General features: G+C 38.4%; 1 protein-coding gene across 1 annotated transcript in view; it reads left to right on the top strand.

The window, feature by feature from the left end:
• The window catches only part of LOC131903786 (cytochrome P450 2J3-like), a 37,030-nt gene that overhangs the window by 9,709 nt on the left and 4,977 nt on the right, over positions 1-22,344 (top strand). Inside the window, exons 2-8 of the mRNA XM_059254549.1 lie at positions 2,247-2,409; positions 7,173-7,322; positions 7,605-7,765; positions 12,068-12,244; positions 14,244-14,385; positions 21,717-21,904; positions 21,998-22,136. Of these exons, the coding sequence (XP_059110532.1) occupies positions 2,382-2,409; positions 7,173-7,322; positions 7,605-7,765; positions 12,068-12,244; positions 14,244-14,385; positions 21,717-21,904; positions 21,998-22,136 (985 nt within the window). The 5' untranslated portion in view covers positions 2,247-2,381. The remainder of the gene's footprint in view (positions 1-2,246; positions 2,410-7,172; positions 7,323-7,604; positions 7,766-12,067; positions 12,245-14,243; positions 14,386-21,716; positions 21,905-21,997; positions 22,137-22,344) is intronic.

Below are 22,344 nucleotides of genomic sequence, written 5' to 3'. Positions count from 1 at the left end.
AGCAAGAGGCTTTATTCAGGAACACGGGTACCCGGGGCGACACAGACTCTCGAGAAGCTCAAGGGACTGGCGCGCCCACGGGCTGGAGCAGAGGGTTTTTATAGGGTAGGGCACGGGTACAGAAACAAGAAGCCTGGTTACAGGGTTTTGATTGGAGGATGCAAATGAGGCCTGCTCTGATTGGATGATTCAAGTGAGGCCAGGTTCAAACCCAGGACAGCTCGTGGTTTCTCCCCGAGCCTGCCCACGCTTTTGTCTAGGGTACAGGGTGTTTTTCTGACCTTTAACTGAGCTCCTCAGTACCTCTCAGGCTTTATTCAAGAACAGCTAAACTAAGTTATGTTAGGCGGGGAGGCTGAGGGTCTTTCAGTGCTTTGCTTAGAAGGAATGTTTAACAAGTGTCTAGTGTAGTAAAGGGATGAGATATTTTAAATCAATTAAAATGACATCATTTAAAACAGGATGAGGTCAGTGAAGAAGCTGGGCTGCTTGTTGAGCATGTGTAAGCTGTACTTCCCTCCAACTCATAGTTTCTTAGCTTTCTCTGTGGTAGTTCACAGAATTATTATAGGAATGTTACTCAAACAAGAGAAAGTCTTAGCAGACTGAAGTGGGCATGTGATACACAAGTTAGATATTAGCATGTACTTCAAGCTAGCTGTAACAATGGGACCCCAACATACAATGGTCCTAAGTATACCTTATATGATTGTTGTATGTAGAAAATTACTTAATAAATTCCAAGTCACTGTTAGGATGTCTTATATGAGTTAATGCTCATTCCATTCTCTTTCTTTTCCTTTTATTCATATTTAACTTATCAGATCAGACCCCTGAGAACACACTTGGATTTTTTCATATTAGGCAAGAATTTTGTGACCTGAATGCTGCATGACCCATCTGCTCTGTCTCTGGGCTCTGTTTCTCTGTCTTTCTGTTGCTTCCATTACCAGAGCCCTCCTCTAAATCACATTCAGTTATTTAAATAGCCACAGTTACTTTGCTATTGCTTCTGCTATCATAGTTATTTATGCAAGCAAACCATCAAAAGGTATTTTTATTTACAGTGAATTCCGTGCTTGCAAGCCAGAGAGGTAGCTCAGTGGGTAAGGGCACTTGCTGCAAAACTTGGTAATCTGAATTCAATCACCTGGACTCACACAGTGAGAGGAGAAAACAGACTCCGGAAAATTGTCCACTGACCTCCACAAGTGCAACAGCACACACACACACACACACACACACACACACACACACACACACAAGACACATACACATACACACAATCACACACACACACAGAGTCAGTCAGTCAATCAATCAATCAATGTAAAAATATTTTTTCTTATTCTGTGCTTGCTACAGCAGACTTGCGCAGACATACCTTGGTCTTTGGCAGGTGGCATACACTGTGTTCTCTGCCTTCCCTAGACTGCAGAATGCTGGATGTTATAGAATTTGCTTATTTATTCAAATTTATGTCCTCAAGCCTTCTTCTGAGGATACACATTATAACACCATCCACTCATTGATTCATGTTAATGAATTTGTATTGGTAAATTCCATTCTTGCAGTGCATTTGAGTTTAGTTAGTGCAGTAGCAAAGAAAAGAAATTCAAAACCATTTCCACAAACAAAGATTGTAGATGGATTTCTTAATGGTCTTATTAAATAAAAAACACAGAGCAAATATAGGGGTGAAGGCCTCACAGAGATCAGGGAAATAGGGAAAGCCACCAGCCAACCTTACCTCACCAACTCTGCAGCTTCCAAATAAGAGCTACTTCCTGTCTTCCCCATGCCTTTATTGCCTTGCTGTTCTGCCCTCTCATTGGCTCTCTTAGCTCAGCTACCTCACTTCCTTGTCACTGTCTGTCTGTACAGACCTCCAGGTCTCTATGGTTGGTACTGGGATTAAAGGCTTGTGTCACCACACTTGGCTCTGTTCCCTAGTATGGCCTTGAAAACACAGAGACCCTGTCTGATAAATGATCGGATTAAGGGCATGTGCTGCCTGACTTTTTGTTTACTTAAAATGGCTGGCCTTTTCCCCTGATCTCCAGGCAAGCTTTATTAAAGCACAAATAAAGTATCACCACATTTTAGCACAAATAAAATATCACCATACAAGGTTTATCATTCACAGGGAAATGAGGACTTGTCAATATGATTAGCATTTGCTACACATGTGCCTTGGACACATAGGTATGAGCACACTCACCTCTAACTATTGAAATATTTTACAGCTTGTAAAGAAGTATGGGAATGTTATCAGTCTGGATTTTGGAATTGTGTCTTCAGTGATTATAAGCAGTCTGCCTTTAATCAAAGAAGCCTTTACTCACCTGGATGAAAACTTTATAAGTCGCCCTAAATTTCCTATGCAAGAACATATCTTTAATGAAAATGGTAAGTCTTTTACGTGTTGTTGTAAACAAATTTCTAAACGGTCTTATTAATAGAAAACACGGAGCCAGATATAAGGGTGAAAATCTGAGCAAGATCAGAGGAATAGGAACAGCCATATGCTAACCTAATCTCACCAACTCCACAGCTTCCAAAAGCAAGATATTTCCTGTCTACCCACATCTATATGCCTTACTGTTCTGCCATCTGATTTGCTCTCTCTGTCCAACTACATCACTTCCTCTTCCTGCCTAGCTCTGTCACTTCCTGTCTATCTGTACAGACCTCCAGACCTCCATGGTTAACTAGTGTTGGAATTTAAGGCTTGTGCCACCATGCCTGGCTCTGTTCCCAGAGTGGCCTTGAACTCACAGAAATCCAGACAGATCCCTGCCTCCCAAGTAATAGGATTAAAGGTGTGTGCTAACATTGCATGACTTTTGTGTTTACTTATAATGGCTGGTTTTTTCCTCTGATCTCCAGGCAAGCTTTATTTATTAGAGCACAAATAAAATATCACCATGTGTTGTAAGATATGTATTGTAATTTTTATGATACATAAAAGGCACCTATATGCCTTATTTATCCAACACTCCCATAAGCCAATCCCTTCATGAAATGCCATCATTAATGGGAGCTGGATACCACATTTCTTGAATGAAAGCACCCATAAGATGATTTATAGTGTGTCCTAGTCGAGACCAGGTGAACTCACATGTTTATTAAAACTAACTCTTGATGATTTGATAGGAAGTAACCACAGCACCAAACACAGCCAGACACACTGTGCTCTCACTTCCATTTCCCCACTCTAACCCTAGGAAAACGAATGGAAAAGGTCAACTTCTCCTTTCTACTACATCTTGCTTACAGCTGTTTATCATTAAAGTCATGCGATCTCTAGGTTCCTAGCAAATGTTACAATTTATTAGTATGAATACTTTATGTTATCATCAAATAAAGTCATAAGCAGAAAACAAAATTTGAAATCTATTAATCCAAGAAAACAGCATTTTAGATGCTTCTAATTGCTCCTTGAAATAATTCCACATCAATTCACTGTGTTGTCTGCTATAAGAATATAAGTGCTAGACACATGTCTTAGAGTTACTACAGCTGTGATGACATACCATGACCAAAGAAACTTGGAGAGGAAAAGGTTTATTTGGCTTATGCTTCCATATCACTGTCCATCATCAAAAGAAGTCAGGACAGAAACTCAGGGCAAGAATTTAGAGGCAGGAGCTGATGCAGGGGACATGGAGCAATACTGCTTATTGTCTTGCTCCTCATGACTTATTCAGCCTGCTTTCTTATAGAATCCAGGATCACTAGCCTAGACTTGGCACCACCCACATGGGCTGGATCCTCCCACACCAAACACTAATTAAGAAAATACCCTACAGGCATGCCTACAGCCCTATCTTAAGTAGACATTTTCTCAATTGAGATTCTCCACTCTAGAATGAATTTAGCTTGTGTGATGTTAACATAAAACCATCCAGCACAGTATAAGTTAATAACAGGATATAAAATAGTAAAGCAGTATCAATTATTACAGCCCAGGGAACCAGCTTCAGGCTGCAGCAGGGCAAAACTAAGACTTTTCTATTGAGGAATTTTTAGGGAATAGGGGGAAAAAACTCATACATACTCTAGGTGGTTACTTGTCTTAATTTCTCATGTTGCCTCTGCATTTTCTTTGTTCTTCACAGCTATATATACCCAAACAGAATCCTTTAGGCAATATAAAACTTGCATTTGAGGATCACATTTCATTTCTTAAGTAAATGATAAGAAACAGAGTTGTCCTGACAACACACATGTAATAAATCTCATCTTCTTATTTAGTAAGGCTGTAATTTACAGCTGCAATTTCAAAGAAAGAACCAGTTATTTGGAGTTTTTAAAGGAGTTACTAAATTACTGAAAATTCTAAGAAAGATAAAGAAATCATACACATATCCTATATTTCTAAGTGTAGTAATATTTTAAACTAACATTTTGTGATTAACAATCATAAAAATGTCAATGTCTCTTGGCCTGGGAGTGTTTACAGAGAGCTGTGTCTTAAATGCTTTGATTGGAACTCAGGTTTACCTTACTTTTCTTAATATAAGCTCACTTTGGCATCCTCCAAGGCACAGTGACATTAGAATTATTTTAAATCTTGAAGTATATTGTTTTTGTCCTGTGTGTTAGTTCTAATTATCTGAAAAACACCTGCAGCCCTCATTAGGCTCTACAGAGAAATTATTTCCTATATCCTAGACTAGTCAGAAGATATTTTCACAGATTTTGGTTAGGAATGGGTGCAAGGACTAAATCATTTGCCAGCTATCAGTAATTAGGCTTTTTGTATTTACAACCTAGCCAGATAGCTCAGTGTGCTGTTGTGAACTAAGATAGGGAATATTTATCTAAAAAACCATTAGCAAGGGACCTGGTCTAATCTTAAAGTTACTTTGAAGCTTTAAATCAACTAATAGTATGAAAGCTGTCTTAGAGCTGGGGAGATACAACTATTTCCCTATTTCAGCCTGAGCTATGATTAAAAAAAAAACTCTCAAGGACTTATAATTCCTGACTTGTGTAGCATTACTTTGTATCCAATTATTCATCACAACTCTGTATAAGCTAACATTATTGATATCAAATGGACAATACATCTCCACAGATAAAGATCCCAGTAGATAGGGCTGCATTCATGAGAGACATTCATTTAATGACTTGAAATAATATTACTCAAGGGAATATAATATCTTTGAAATGACAAGAAGGAGAGAGTGTTAAGGAACTGAAAGACATCCAGTGTCACAAGTATGGTATTTAAAGGACATAATTAAGTGTGCCTGATATTTCTGAGCTTGATAAGAAAGAGAACAAGCAGTGTTTGCTGAATGTTAATTTTTATTCTAACAGCTGGGAAAGATTCTGAATTTTTTTAGCAGAGACCTTAGGATATAAGATAGAGACTGGAGAAAAGGCATTGGGAAACTTGTTTTCAATATGAAGTGTGGGAGCTTACACATTGCAGTTGCAAAAGCAGACCGTGGATTAGACCAGGGTGATGGCATTGAAGCCTTATCAACACAAGTTCAGGAATGCCAGAGGGAAGCCAACATGACTCTATGATCTAGATGCCAGGATGCTGAGAGAACTCCACCAGGAGTTTGATGACTAACTTTGGTCGTCAACTTAACTGCATTTGGAATCAACTAAAATCCTAGCAACTGAGCACACAATGAGGAATTTTCCTTCATTGGATTATTTGAGATAAGAAGACCCACCCTAAATTTGGACCACATCTTCTGGTAGCAGCCCACATAAAAAAACATGGAAAAAGGAAACTTTTCCCTTTTGCTATCTTGCCTTCACTCTCGCTGGCAAGTTCAGCTATCCTGCTGATGAAGAATTCCTTCACAGACATTAGAATCTACTTCTTTAGGTCCAATGTACATGGAAGACTAGCTGAGACTTCCAGCCTCATGGATTGAACAATCATAGCATTATTGGCCTTTCCATCATGAAACAGTCATTTTGGGATTAGCTTATAAGCCACTCTAGTAAATACCCCTTTAATATCTCTAGATTCATTCTACCACTACTAGTCCTTTAGAGCAGTGGTTCTCAACCTGTGGGTCACGATGCTTTTGGGGGTGGAATGACCTTTTCACATGGGTCACCTAAGACCATTGAAAATATCAGACATTTACATTATGATTCATAACAGCATCCAAACTACAGTTGTGAACAAGCACAAAAATAATTTTATGGTTGGGGGTCATTACAACATGAAAAACTATATTAAAGGTTTGCAGCATTAGGAAGATTGAGAACCTCCACTTTAGAGAACCCCAACTAATACAGATTGTGTTACCAAGATTGGTTCTTGGCATTTAGCTTAACATAGATAACAAGATATATCTATATTATACTCTCTCTCTCTGTGTGTGTGTGTGTGTATAATATATATTTATAAAAATGTGAGCACACTGAATACAAAGTGTAGATGCATTGGTTCTGGGGAGACTTGAATTTGATCACTTCATTAGCTACCTAGTAACCATGTTCCCATAAAAATTTTTACTTTATCCTTTTATCTAATTTCTCTATCCATTGTAATAGATCTGGAATATTCTGGTAATAAGCTGTAGCTGGAGTTTTCTCTCTGGGTTCTGCCAAGTCCCGGCAGTCCGACAGCCCACTTATAAAATGAACACAGAGATGCTTATACTATTTAAACTGTTTGGCCTAATGGATCAGGTTTCTTGCTAGCTGTTCTTATATCTTAAATTAACCCATTTCTATTAGTCTATAAGTTGCCATGTGGCTTGTGGCTTACTGGTACCTTACATCTTGCTTGTCATGGTGGCAGCTGGATGGCAGCGTCTCTCTGCCTCAGCCTTCCACCTCCCAGAATTCTTCTTCTCCTTGCCCCACCTACCCTATCCTTCCTGCCTGGCTACTGGCCAATCAGAGTTTTATTTATTCACAACATACAGGACATCCCACAGCAATAAGCCTTTGGATTTTCTAAGAGTACTAAATTAAAGTATATATTAGAAATACTGACAAAACTGTGTGATGTTGCAAACCACCAGGAGATGCTAGCCATTATGCTCCTTGCTTTGTGATATTCTGCGTAGACAGCTGTCAAGCCCCTTATTAGCCCTTTTCCTTCCATCCTAAGCATGCCCAGCCAGTTTCTCGGGTAATTTTAGATCAGAATCACAATGCTATAACCCTGAATCTCTTCTTTCCAGGGTTGATCTTCTCCAGAGGCCAGACATGGAAGGAACAAAGAAGGTTTGCCCTGATGACACTGAGGAACTTTGGATTGGGGAAGAAGAGCTTAGAACAGCGCATGCAGGAGGAGGCCCGACATCTTGTGGAGGCCATAGGAGAGGAGGGAGGTGGGCATCTCATGGGCAGGTGCTGGAGGCTGTGGCCCTTTCATTCATTGAATAGATTCTTCCTAAGTGTCTATCTAAGTGCTTGTCCTGGGCCCTGCACTGTGCTGAGCACTGAAGATTGAGCAGTGAACGTGTAGCTTTGACCCTGCCCCAGGAGTTATGCAGCTAAGCAAACAAATGGTCATTAGACACAGGACTGTGCTTAAGGCCTGCTCATCAGTCTGACTTCCAAGATACTGACAGATCTTTGAAAGATGCATCTTTTTCTTTATCCACCTCCAGGACAACCTTTTGACCCTCACTTCAAGATCAACAATGCTGTTTCCAATATCATTTGCTCCATCACTTTTGGCGAACGTTTTGAGTACCATGACAGTCAGTTTCAGGAGCTGCTGAGGTTACTGGATGAGGCCATGTATTTGGGTTCCTCACTGATGGTCCAAGTAAGCATTCTGGCTTCCTTTATTTTGGGAGAAAGTTGGACTGGGGCTAATTCAAGTACAGGTAGGTTCTTTCTTTTTGTTCCCTGGAATTTTTAAAGGTAAAATATAATGTCTTCAAGTAGAGTTTGATAAAAACTGATCAGTCGATTTGGAAGTTTTCAATAGGAAAACTTGCTGTGTATAAAATGTTTCTAATATTTTAATGAAGTGCCAACATTTATATGATATTTATGCATGTCCAAATGCTGCTCTTTTTTAAAGTATGGAGATATTATTGTTGATTTTGCCCCTCTCTCTCCCATACCTCTCTCCTTATATCTTACATGCATATCCCAAGTATACTTTCTAGCTCTCCTCCTGTGTACAATGCTCATTTTTGTTAACCCTTTGTCATTGTTCATTAATCTTTTCTCAATGGTTAGAAATTTAGTTGTTTCTAAGTTAAAATTTTTATTAATAACATTGTTGTGAATATTTTAAGTGTTCATGTTGCCGTATCCACTCATTTTTCTTATATTTTCATTTAGACATAAAAGGTAAGTAAACATTAAAAAGCGGTTCCACTATTTAGATGCCCATTCACTTGAAGCTGTCAATATTGTAATGCCTTAGATGTAGCCCTTTGGGATCTAATTTTTACCCCCATGTTGCTGTGCTCTAAGTCCCTATGCTTATCCCTATATAAACACTCATCTTAAAATGGCCTTAGCTATCTCTGAAATATCTGATAGGTTGAGCTTTCATCTTTATTTGGTTCTAGGAGCTTGGCAATTTTTCCATGTTTTTTCAATGAGCCACTGTTCATTCAAGGATTTATTTTTCAGCCTCTATGTGTTTGTGTAGTTTCCGTAATATTTCTTGCTATTGATTTTAAGTTTTATTACACTATGGTCTATTTGGATATAACAATATTTCATTCTTTTGTATTTAGTAAGACTTGAGTCTTTATTTTAGAGAAAATTTTAGATGCAGCTAAGAAGAAAATATTTTCTGTTCCATTTGGATGGAAAGAATCCTCTCCAGATGTCTGTTAAGTCCATTAGATCTATGATGCAGTTTAGCTCTGAGATTTTTTTCTGTTGGTTTTTACTTGGGATGTCCTATGCAGGAATGGGAGTGGAGTGCTGACATTACCACAGTTATTGCATGAGAATCTGTCTGGACTTCATATTCATTGTTGTTTGTTTTATGAAATTGAGAGACCCAAATTTAGGTGCATATATATTTACAATTGTTCTAATTGACGAATTGTTCCCTTTATGGATGTGTAGTAGCCTTCTTTATCTCTTCTAGCTAATTTTGATTTAACATCAGAATAGCTAGTCCAGCTTGTTTCCAGTTTCTGTTTGCATCATGGATAAGGTTATCATGGAGAGAGGTTAACTAGTTATAGTATTCTGTCAGTTTTTTTTTTTCCTGGTTGCTTGGATTATTTGGTTTTTGCTTTGCCCTTGATTAGTATTAAGGATTGGCTTGTTTACTGTGTTAGACATGATGGATTCCTTCCTAGCTCTTCTTTATTCAGCTGTTCTCATTAAATTTACTCTTTCCCGTGTTCTCATGATTGAGCCTCATCTCTCTTCCTTCTCTGTGTGTAGCACTCAATTAAGCATCTTCTTCAGTGTTGCCTTGGTGGTCGTTTTGATCACTGGATGTCAGAGGGAATTTTTTAAGTTTAATTACGTGTGTGTCGGGAGGTATGCATGTGGGTGTGGGTGCCAGGCTTGTGCAGCCAACACCTTTACTAACCGAGCCATCCCCTGGGATGAACCCTTTAAAACTTTAAATATTGCTTCTTTCCTTTACAGTTTGGATTTCCATGGAGATGTTCTTATTTGGTCGTGTTTATTTGGGGATCTAAATGACTCTTGTATTTGAGTGTCTTTTTGTTTCTTTGACTTGGGAAACGTTCTGCTGTAATTTCATTGAATTCATCCTCAGCTTTTTATCTTTTTATCTCAGCTTCTGAATAAAGTCCTGCACATTCCTGGCTTGGTCTCTTGATCATATCATGGTTCTTCTACATTCTGGCTGTGGTCATTATTTACATTTTTAGTTACTGCTGTTGGAATGTAGCTTTTCCTCAGCAGTGTTCTCCCTTCTGGATCTTCTCTTTGGTGGAGACTGTTGTTGGTGTTTTCCGATAAGGTTTTTTGCTTGTTTTGTTTTGTGTTTTGTCTTATTTTTGTTTTTGATTTAACTTTAAAATTTCTAACACTTCTACTTGTTTGTTGTTTGTTTTTTATAAAATCTCCATTTCCTTGCTATATTTTCTCCTATTCTGCCCATTTTTCATCTTTTTGCTCCCTCTCTGCTCCTTTCCTCTATTAATATATTGTGCAGCCCAATAAACTTCTCTGGGGGTCAGAGAATAGAACAGCCACTATATTAAACATAGGTTTAGGCAGTGGTAGCACTACCTGGCTTTGGGTTTGTTTTTATTAATAAGACCTTTTAAGATTTATGCTACAGTTTCCTCCACTTGGCTGACTTTCACCTCTAGAGCACGCACTAGATTCCTCTGCCTGTTTGTATCTCTTTCAATCTCTGATCATTTTGACCAGAAAACACTTGAAGACCCAATATTTGACATATTTCAGGGTCTTTAAATCAAGTTATGATTTTAGAGGCATCATCTTACTCTTTTCGTTTCTTGCATTTGTTTTATTATATGAATCTATTGATTGGGATAGCTCTTCTGGATTCTTTGAAATGATCTTCATATTGAGCAGCCTGTTCTTGAAGGCTAGTATGATTTGCAAGTGAAAAGAAACTGCTCTAGCAGCGATGTTAAACTATACAGATATAAAAACACACTTAAAATTATTGATAGTTCACCAACATGTCTCTGTTGAAATGATAATGTGAAAGGTGCTGTACAGTTTACTATAAAGACAAAATTATTTAAGGTAAGTGTAGAAACATAAATAAGTGAGATAAAGGGAAGAGACCAGAAAAAAAAAAAGAGAAGCAAGATTCAATAATAAGAGAGTGGAGAGAAGTATTATAAGGGAAAAGAGAAAAATACAAGAGATTTAAGGGGGGCATCAAAAATATTGCTCAGTAATAAAAAAAATTGAAAAATAAAATTAGATAAATGTAAGAAAATGAGTAAAATATAAAGATATTATTTTTAAAAGTCAATGAAGTAAAGTCAAAATACTGCCAAATGCAAGGCGTTTATAAAATGCAAGGGGTTATAAAAAATAATTTATGGAAGAGAAATATTACTGTCTCCAAATGGAAAAAATGATAAATAGCATTTGTGAATTCATGAAGGGAAATAAAAACTAAAAATAATAATTTTTTTAAAGTATCCACTTAAAACTTGCAAATGTAATGAGAAAAAAGAGCAGACAAAAGAGAACAATAAAGAAAAGGCAACTGACTCAAGTGCGTTCTGAGTCATTAAAAATTGGAGGCTGCTGATTACATGCATGGAGGAGGCGAGCTGAGTCTATGGACTCCCGTCTTGCCTTTGGCTTATGCTGCTGCTGAGTCTGTGCTGGAGCAAGCATCTCCTGTCTTCAGAATTGTCTTCACAGATGTTCTTTTCCTTCTGTGGGTCACAGAGGCCTCTGCAGGTCATAATTAGCTTTGCATTTTGTGATCAGGGCATATCTTCTCACACTATAAAGACTTCCTGGATTAAAACCCCTGGTGAGACTCTCAGGTGGAGGTGTATCCCAAGTGTGTTGGGAGTGTGGGAATCAAGAAAACCTGCCTTCACATATTCAGGGCCCCTGAGTACTGATCACCATGCTGTAGGAATGCCCCTCTACATGTCCACCCCCACCCCTGGAATGTCGGAGTTCCTGGATTCTGCAGCAATGAACCACAGGAGGTTACCTCCATAATTTGACCCAGACCAAGATCTCAGTCTCAGGAATATCGAAGTCCAGTGTTAATTTCAGTTGATAAACTCAATTTGTAGCCACTGCAGGTGTGGCTATCTCCCCTTATATGCTTCCCAGCCTGATCTCTCTTCCTATTACCTTCATCCTTTGGCCCTTCAGTGTCTTTGATGACATGAGGAACAGAAATGGGACAACTACTAAATGCTATGCCAATATGTGTCCTAGAGTGGAAACAGTTGGACCAGTGCAAAGTAGTCTGAAGCTGGTGTGTTTTGCATGGAGTGTTGAAATGCCTACCACTGGATATAAAGGAAACAGCAGTCCAGGTGTTCTAACAGTTCCAGTGTAGATCCAGTGTAGAAGATGAAGAGGGAAAGTCAAAACTGTCTTGAAACAGAAAGTTAATTTATGTTGTCTCCATGGTCTCCTTCTTCTCCCTAATTAGTTCTATAACATCTTCCCATGGATAATGAAACATCTTCCCGGACAACACCAAAAAGCAATAGCTACCTGGGGAAAACTGAAATCGTATGTTTCTGATGTAGTTGATAATCACCGCAAAGACTGGAACCCTGATGAGCCGAGAGACTTCATTGATGCTTTCCTCAAGGAAATGGCAAAGGTGGGGAAGATGTGTCTGTGTCTTCTTTCAGAAAGAGTGGTGTAGAATAGCTTCCATTGAGTCAGCAGCAGGCTACCACAAAGGAGGGTTTAGCATAGCAGTGATTTATTCTCTCATAATTCTAGATCGTCTTTGTAATCCTGCCATCCAGGAAAACTACTTTGGGAGACAATAGAAACTTCATTGCCTGTATCTCCAATCTTCTAGAGAACATTGATGTTTGTTTCTGTGGCTCCCTGCTTCATCTTCAATGACAAGACTGCAACATCTCTGTCCTTTCTGATCCCTTTACATCTCATTTCTCCTGCTCTAACCCTGGAAGACCCTTTCCTAAGGATAACTCTGGATAACCTTTCCTCCTGAAATTAATTATACCTACAAGATCTATTTTGTGCATTGAATAACATGCTATGGTTGCAAGGATGAAAATATGAACATCTTTGTAAAAATTACTTAACACACCCTTGAGAGTAAAAGAGGAATAATCATTTATAAATGCATGGTAACATAACCTTGTGTTGTTGAGGTCTTTAGAAATAAAGGGTTTACTACCATTTGGCTTGAGGTCCTGGCGATGCCCAGATTCTTTCTTGTTATTCTCCTCCTTGGTCCTTTTCCCATATATAAAGGAGATACACACAAAATAAAAATAGTGGTTAAATTTCAGAGCTTTATTTTGTTATGAGTTGGTCCAGAGCTGGTTACCCTTCCCAATTCAGACCCCACTGCAAAGACAAACTTCAGATAAGTAAATGGTAGAGTTTAACTTTCATATGAAGGTGGGGCACTTACTTTTCCCTGGACTCCACATCAGCACTACTCAATAATAGATCAAGGCAAAAAGACAATGAGGGAACATATTAGTTAACTTTGCATCATTGTGATAACAATATGTGGCAGCAACAACTGAATAAAGCAAAAATGTATTGTGGTCAAGTTTTAGAACATTTCAGTTCGTCATGGTGAATGGCAAAGCAGCTCAGCTCATGGGGCAGAAGGGTATGGTGGAGGCTTTCACATCACCGTGCAGCAGGAAGCAGCAAGCAAGGAAGGTACCATGGGTTTGGTGTGACTCTAAGAGGTACCCTCCTTCCCTACAGGCATCAAGTTCCTTCAGCCAGATGCTATATCCCTATTTCAAGGAACTTCCCCAAATGCTATCAGTGTAAGGAACCAAGTATTTAATACATGAGCCTGTGGGGGAACATCTTGGATTCAAGCCATGCTGTAAAATGTAAGGCTTTAATCCTAGTAGACCTCTGGCAAATACAACTCACTGAATTTGTCAAAGAAGTTTCAGCTCACTGGATTATGAACTCCTCTGCCTGGAGCACAATGGTAGTGTGTGTGTGTGTGTGTGTGTGTGTGTGTGTGTGTGTGTACGTGTGTGTGTATTATCTTCTCTCTTTTTTATTTTATTTTTTTTCTTTTATTTTTGGTTTTTTGAGACAGGGTTTCTCTGTGTGGCTTTGCGCCTTTCCTGGATCTCACTCTGCAGACCAGGCTGGCCTCAAACTCACAAAGATCTGCCTGGCTCTGCCTCCCGAGTGCTGGGATTAAAGGCGTGAGCCACTACCGCCCAGCTTATCTTCTCTCTTATTTCATCTTCCTGACATAATATTGATATAAGCAATATTTATGCCCAGAAGAGGAGACAAATCATTTACCATATGAAGTATAGGTATGAGAACAACAACATTAAGAGCAGTATTAGCAAACTGATGCTTCTAGAGGAAGTGAGCAAAGTGATGTTTTGTCATGAAGAACTATTGAGGGAATCAGTGAGGTTTTGACTTTGCAAGATGACACAAATTGGAGAATCAACGAATACAGAAAATTCATATTAATAATGTTTCCAGTATCAGCAAAGTCACCTGTTGAATATCAAAGGGAGCATCACTCTGAGTGACTTAATGTAATTCATTCCTCAAGGTGAGGACCAGTGTTATGAAACAATCACAAATCCTCTGAATAAACAAATTCACACTGTCTTTTCTAGTACCCAGACAAGACTACTACAAGTTTCAATGAAGAAAGCCTCATCTGCAGCACCCTGGACCTCTTCCTTGCTGGAACAGAGACAACATCCACAGCCCTGCGCTGGGCTCTGCTCTACATGGCCCTCTACCCAGAAGTCCAAGGTGAGCACATGGTGACTGCATTTAACTCAGGCAGAATGGGGTAAGAAGACAGCATGGTGGAGTGAGAAGATGTGGAGCAGCTGCGCAGCACTGTGCACTTGGGAAAAGGCACATCCTGAACTGATCTCTTAGGACTGTAATTGTTCCAGGAGCACAGATATTACAGTCTGTACCATTAGAATCTTGGAGTTCAGGAGTAAAGAGAGAAGTCAGTTTACATTGTGGTATGTTCCAGCAAAGAGTGGATTTACCACACAGCATCCATCTACACCCTCCTTCATTTTTAACAATCCTTCCCAGTTTGAGTACTGTCTTAATTCTTTATTCTGGTATTTGATGTCTTGTGATTTGCACTTCTCTGCCTGCTTAGGGATCTGTCTGTCTCTGCCTCACAAGTACTAGGATGACAAACAAGTGCAGACTTCCACATCTGGTTTTCTTGCCTTTGTTCTGTAATTCCAACTCATGTTCTCATGCTTGTATGGCAATCAATTTACTCTATGTTATACACACCCACAAATGTTATTAATACATATTATATATATATATTAATACATATTATATATATATAATCTGTATTTATATTATGTACATCTGGGCTACTATCTAAAATGACTTTCTTGATGAAGGTTCTGGTTTTTTTTTTTTTTTTTGGTTTTTCGAGACAGGGTTTTTCTGTGTAGCTTTGCGCCTTTCCTGGAACTCACTTGGTAGTCCAGGCTGGCCTCGAACTCACAGAGATCCGCCTGGCTCTGCCTCCCGAGTGCTGGGATTAAAGGCGTGCGCCACCACCGCCCGGCAGAAGGTTCTGTTTTGAAGAAAGCTTAAAGCCTATTGAGTTACAGTTCAGGCTTGCTTTCTGAAAAAGATTCTAGGATATCAGCATATTTTTAAAAGCTTTTTAAATATATTTATTTTTTCTGTGTATGTGTGCACTTGCATGCTGTCTTTCCAAGTGTACATATGGAGATTGAATAACAACTTAAAGAAGTTGGTCTTTTCCATCATGTGGATTCCTGACCTCAATCACATATCATCAGGTTTGGTAATAAGTGCTAAGCCATCTCACTATCCAGTATATTAATTGATAGAACTTTAATTCATGTTCATTTTGTAGTATTAACAGTAGTCAACAGTTGGAAGCACCCAGGATACTCATTAACCATGAGTAAAGTTAGGTACAGAAATTCAGCCCTCAAGGAAAGACATCTTGATGCATGCATGAATATGGAAGGCAAATATCTTATATATTTAACTATACAAATGTTCTAGAATAGTTAAATTTGTAAACATAGAAGGTAGAATATAAGAGGGATAAACCAAGAATTGTGAAGAAGTAGTTTGTTTTGCACAATAAACTGGTCCTGCCACTACTTTCCAACAATATAGATATATTTGTTGTTTCAACTTTTGCATAGTGGCTGCACCTTAATCTACTGCCTTTTCAGTCAGCAATTGCAATCCCACAGTTACCTGTCTGCTTCTCTAATGGCAGCCTGGCAGGAATTCTGTTCCCTCTGGAACTGGCTCTGCCATTGCTGCTAAAGATAGCTTTAACTAAACCACTATCATTCTATTTAGAAGTAAAACTCAAGAGTCAAAGGCTGAAGTGAAAACCTGCTAGCTCAGAGAGGCTGAGTAGCAACTAGCTAGCCTTCTCTCATAGCTGGTGTCTCCCAGAAGCATGTATTTCTGCTCTCCTCCCCTCCCCCCAAAAAAGCCACACCACTCAAAACCCCTCCCTACTACCTCCAGTGCATCTCTCTGTCTCTTCAAGACGCCTTCTGATGATCTATTATTACTTTCTGTCAACTAGTTGATAACTCAGCTTCCAACCCAAGGTTAATTTTATTTAATTAATGAAAATGCAAACTTGGGTTTCTCAGTATGATCAAATATCCCCCAACATATATTTAGTATTATATCATTGTACCCTTAAAAATTGAAAGAAGAGCTATGATTAGTGGTCCACATCATTAATATAAATGCTTAAGAGACTGAAGCAAGACTGCTGAAAACTCAAGATGATCATGGACACAAATTGGCCCTACCTCATAATCATCATAGTGTTTGAGATCTGATTTATGTTAGATGAATTTTATTCCTTAGTCACTCTTTTATGTGTATGGTAGTGCCAATGTTAGACATGTAAATATAATCTCTCTCAGGACAAAGGACCATGCAGGACCTTGTAAGGGGCCTTGGGTTCCAAATTCCTTTCACCTTATGGCAGTGATGAGCTCAGCTGAGGCTCACAGACTCTGCAGTGGCTCCTATGAGGAATACCTTTGCACCCCATGGAGAAAACTAGAGAAGGAAGTGGACATTGTCTCTATAAGCCTTATTTCAAGGATGATACATTATATCTACTTATATGTAAATGAAAGTTTCTGTCCTCCCGGCAACTCCCAAATACACAGCAGCCACTTATATTATACACAGAGGCTTATATTAATTATAAATGCTTGGTCGATGGCTCAAGCATATATTAACTAGCTCTTGTAACACAAATTGCTAAACGGACTTATTAATAAAAAAAAAAAAACTGGAGCCAGGTATTGGGGTGAAAGCTGAAAGATCAGAGAGAAAGCCAGCCATGTCTTACCTCTAGGAAATCCTCAGCCAAAAAGAGAGCCACTTCCTATATACTCATGCCTATATACCTTTCTGTGCCCTGTCATCTTACTTCCTCTCTCTGTCCAGCTCTATCATTTCCTGTCTGTCGGTCCAGACCTCCAGACCTCTATGATTAACTAGCACTGGGATTAAAGGCGTGTGCCACCATGCCTGGCTCTGTTCCCAGTGTGGCCTTGAACTTATGAGACCCTGATGGATCTTTGCCTCCCAAATGCTAGGATTAAAGGCATGTGCTACCTGACCTCTATGTTTAATATAGTAGCTGGTTTTTGCCTCTGATCCCCAGATAAGCTTTATTTATTAGAGCACAAATAAAATATCACCACATTTCCCCTTTTTTGTCTAAAATAAAAAAGTTATAACTAATCTCAGAAAAACTATATACAGTAAGTACAATAACTATATACAATATATACAAGCAATAAATACATCAACAATGTCTAGTCCATTTGTGTTTGACTAATTCAGAGAAAATATTCCATTATCTACCCTATCTTTGTGAATCCAAAGGATTGTATCTAATTTATCTTCTATCCTAATTTGCATTACCAAAACTATCTTTTGATGTCTTGCAAACGTATACACTTTACACCTCTTTAGTGAGTTTCTTTTCTGAAATTGTTAACAAGGAAAACTATAAGTATAACTATCTAATCTTCAATTCCCTCAGAGACCTGAGAAGGAAATAATATTACCTAGTAAAACAGGAAGTGCTATCAAGCAACTTCCAAAAAATGTGAGTTATGACAGAAACAGCCAACTGCCTAGACAATCACCCGAATTTTCTCTGCAACATTGGGGCATCATCTTTGGCCTACAGGCTTAGCATATCTGACAGACTTATCTATGAAGCAGGATTTTCTTCCTACCTTGAGAAAGAGTCTTTCTACCTTGTCCTGGCAAGGATCAACAGTCCTTTGTGTGTGTGTGTGTGTGTGTCCTGCTTTTCCATTTTGGACAGCATGCTGTCAGCAGTTGACGTAAGGGCACTTTCTTGCCCAGTGACTAACTTTTACCCACAATGAAGTTAAGCTCCATATGGAGTTTCTTCAATGTCCATCATTCTCTGAAGTAGATTGGTCCTGCCAGGAGCAGACATGTCTCATAGTCATAAAAAAAGAAAAAAATTGTTATTAAAACATCTTAAATGCCATATTCTTCAGATCTCTGAAGGGTTTGAAGATGACCTGTTTGTCTAAAATATTTTTCTGCTTGACCTTGAAAACATAACTAATATGACTACAAGTTCAATTGTAATGACTAACTACTAACTTATATTTCTTTATATCCTAATTAGTTGGTAATAATAAGGATTAGCAAACTGCATTACATTGTTAAATGAACTGTATAGGTACAAGACCTTGAACAATATTAGAAATATATGTACAGTATTTTCTAACAAAATCAATCTCAAATTTGTATCAATATACATAATTTGCATATAACATACAAAAATCCATTTCAATGTAATATATTTAAAACTAGTAGTTGCCTTTTAAAAATAGACTCAATAATCTGCCTTCTAATCTTATCATGTCTATATAAATCAATCTCAAATTTGTAGCAATATACATAATTTGTATACAATATACAAAAATCCAATCCAACGTAAAATATTTAAAATTATTAGTTGCTTTTTAAAAGTAGATTCAATAATCTACCTTTTTATCTTATCATACCCATATTCTTTCTTTTTTCTTTTCAGAGTAGATTCAATAATCTACCCTTTTATCCTATTATTTCTGTATCTTTTTTTCAGAGTAGATTCAATAATCTACCTCTTATCTATATCCTCTTTTTTCTTTTTCTTTCTTTCTTTTTAAACAAAAATGCTAAATCTAATCTCCTTCTTTAGCTTTTTCCCGACCATTATCAATTAACAACTTGTAAACAACCATTCTAAACAATGAAAATTATCCATAACCCATTGAATGACCAAAAACCACCCACCCCACCTCTTGGGAATATGGGTATCATGCTCTTAAAATTACTTCCTGCTGTCTCAGGGCAAAGGCATCTTTAGGGGATCCTGAAAAGAAAAATTGGGTGGTTAATTGTCAAGTTCTGAGAGAGTTAGCTGTATCATTTGTTGTCCATAATGTGCAAATGCAGAGATTGTCTCCAGTCCTTGCTCGAGTAGTCTGTGAGGCTGGATCATCTCAGCTGGCCAACTTGAAATTGTCCTGAGCAGTTTGTAGTGAAAAGCTCATATTTGGGTGATGTTTGTCAGATTAGTGGTATTATCATCATCCTGATGGAATCATCATTGTGGGGCCTCATCATCTTTTTGGAGGCTTTAAAGTTGCTGTTAAGCACAGTCATGGTTCCCTGCAGAAAACTGAAAGAGACTCAAACATGAAAACATGTGCAAGAGACTAGATGAAGCCTTTTTTCTAGGATTAGTGAGTACTCTATATGACCATTAATATCATGACAAAAGTTTAATATATATATATATATTAATCTTATAAAATTTGATATAAAAGTCATACCTTAAGGAAAGTTTTAAAGAATCAAAATAGAACTAAATAATTATGAGATTAGTGGCAGAAGAATAGCCCCTTAAGTTTGGCTTTTATCTGTCCCATACCAGAAGGCTCTTCTGACATGACACAGGGATTTTGCATTTTCTTTTCACAAGCATGCTTGAGTTTAGAGAAGGAGAGAACCACACTCCAACTTCAAAGCTAGCTTTAATTTTTAATTGAACTGGGACTACATAAAGGCTATTTGCATTGAGTATCTGTAAAGAACAGCAGAAACAAACATTTAGGAAGACTTACGAAATTTTATATGTGATATACCAATCGACCAATTTACTCATCTTTTTGAGATATCTTTCTGGATGATTTGTCCTTTTTCTTCAGATGTCTTATTTGTCCAGTGTTCTTCAGATTCCTTAGCCTTCATTTTCCTGAAAAACAAAAACAAAAACCCTTCCCTAAGCCTAACTTTGGGGAGGTTCCCTTTTGGCAAGTTATATCTGATTAAATGAAAAGCATTTGTTAGTGGTATAAGTTAGTTTAAATTGAATGGTCATGCTGGTTAATGAACTATTACCTCTTCTAATTAAGAGGTCTCTCTTGTTCAAATTGAACCTGTATCAATTTTGACGGTAACCATAGCTTTTCTTCTCTTGTAGAAACAAAAGCAAAACCTCACCCCCAATATAATAAGCTTTTACATTTAAGTTAACCGATTTTTATTAATCTATGTTTTGCCATGTGGTCCCTGGATTACCAATCCTCTGACATCTTGCTTCTTCAGTGGCTTCTTGTGTCTCTGTAGACTCCTCTCCTCTTCCTCTGAGTTCTTCATTTGATTGTTCTGCCTAACCTTACCCTGACTTGATGTAGGCCAAAACAGCTTTATTATCAATCCATGAGAGAAATACCTATTCACAGCTTACAGAAGGACCATCCCACAGCACTTACATTTTACTTGCAAAATTCAGTCACACTTCCTCTTTAAGCAATCTGGGAAATTAGATCTCTACCTTGAAAAGCAGGCTAACAGCTGAATCTCTACTGCTCTATTATAGTGAAGATATTAAGAGGAATATCTACCATTGGTTTTAATGATTATGCAGAATCAGGAAATCTCAAAATGCCCTTATGATAAAGCTGACTTATTCTCAATAACCAGATGAAGAAACTGAAGCTCATAAAATATTACTAGTTTCACCATCAACCTTGCCCTGAAACGCATTACAATTCACTGCCCATGATGACATATACCCTTGAGAAATTAGTCGGTGGATACACTGTGGTCTCAATATTTGTGGCTTCCCTATAAACTCATTGATACTTATTTCCCAATGGGATGAGATGAGGAGGTGATTCGCTGTTATGAAGGGAGTTTGTGCTTTAGGAAGAGGAAGTAGAAGGGTTCTTTCCATGTGGGAGCCCGTTTTTGGGTTCCTCGTGGCTTTACCCAGCAGGTCTGCATAGAGGATGATTAGGACCACGGGCCTGGGTGCAGGTGTCTGAGATGGTCTGCACTTGGCTGTGCTGGGGGAGGAGGTCTTTTGCTCCACCCCTTGGCATCTCTCTAAAAACCCTGGGGCAGAGACAGTCAGGGCCTGTTGGAAAAGTTTCCAGGCCCTCTCAAGGCTATCCTGTATTTTCTATCTGTTTATCTCTGCAAGATTCTCCGAAATAAATCCTTCTATCTAATATTTCCTGCTGCTCACACTCAAGAAAACTCTGGGGAACTGTAGGGGTGGTGGATAAATGCCCCACATTTCCACCCTATGGCATGATGATACAACAAGGATTTCTCAACTATGACAAAGAAATTGGTCTTTACCAGAAAAAAAAATCTTTCAATGTCCTAATCTTAGAATTCACAGACTCTACAAGTAAAAAAAGCAAAAGTGTACTGATGATAATCTTTTCAGTAAAAAGTATTTTTTATAGATGTCTGAATAGACACTGATATGAGCTCAGCCATGGCCATCCTGATCATTAACTTCAGGATATATGTAAATTCATAGTTATGCTGTAGGCTTGAAGAAAGGTATAGAGTTTACAGTTTTCTAAATCAGGCTTTTTAAAGGTTAAAGAACTTTTATTTCCTCACAATCAGGACACTAGATAAAATAAAAGCAAATAAGTTTTAGAAGACAGCTTTCTCTATCTTTAGAAGAAAGCATTGAAGTTTAAAACTTAATGCAGCCTCTTGTTTCCTTGAAGAAAAAGTACAGGCTGAAATTGACAGAGTGATTGGCCAGGAGAAGCAGCCCAGCCTGGCTGACCGAGACTCCATGCCCTACACCACTGCTGTTGTCCATGAGGTGCTGAGAATGGGAAATATCATCCCTCTAAATGTTCCCAGGGAAGTGACAGTTGACACTACATTGGCTGGATTCCACCTGCCAAAGGTAAGTAGGCTCAAGCATGGAAGTCTGATAACCACCAGCCATCTCTCTGTATCTTGTCTGTACATTGTCTTGAGTCTTTACTACCTTCCCTAGGGTACCTTAGTCCATACCAATTTGACTGCACTGCACATGGACCCCAAAGAATGGGCCACCCCAGACATCTTCAATCCAGAGCACTTTTTGGAGAATGGACAGTTTAAGAAGAGAGAATCTTTCCTGCCTTTCTCAATGGGTGAGTTGTGATGCACAGGAGAGAGTTCAGAGCTCTACGTCATCCATTCCCTTCTTTCTGGGATCCTTACAGATGAGCCTTCCCAGTAGATCTCCATTTTGCAATTGGTTTCAGTCTAGTACCTCCACACATACACTATCAATGCTTCCTTGCTTCTGATGGAGATTTCAACTTCCTTTGTTCTGTTTTCTACAGCACTGACAGCAGA

The sequence above is a fragment of the Peromyscus eremicus genome, chromosome 2 (genome assembly GCF_949786415.1).
Source record: "Peromyscus eremicus chromosome 2, PerEre_H2_v1, whole genome shotgun sequence".
NCBI lineage: Eukaryota > Metazoa > Chordata > Mammalia > Rodentia > Cricetidae > Peromyscus > Peromyscus eremicus.
The sequence above is the reverse complement of the archived record's forward strand: the minus strand, read 5'-3'. Positions and strand labels throughout refer to the sequence as shown.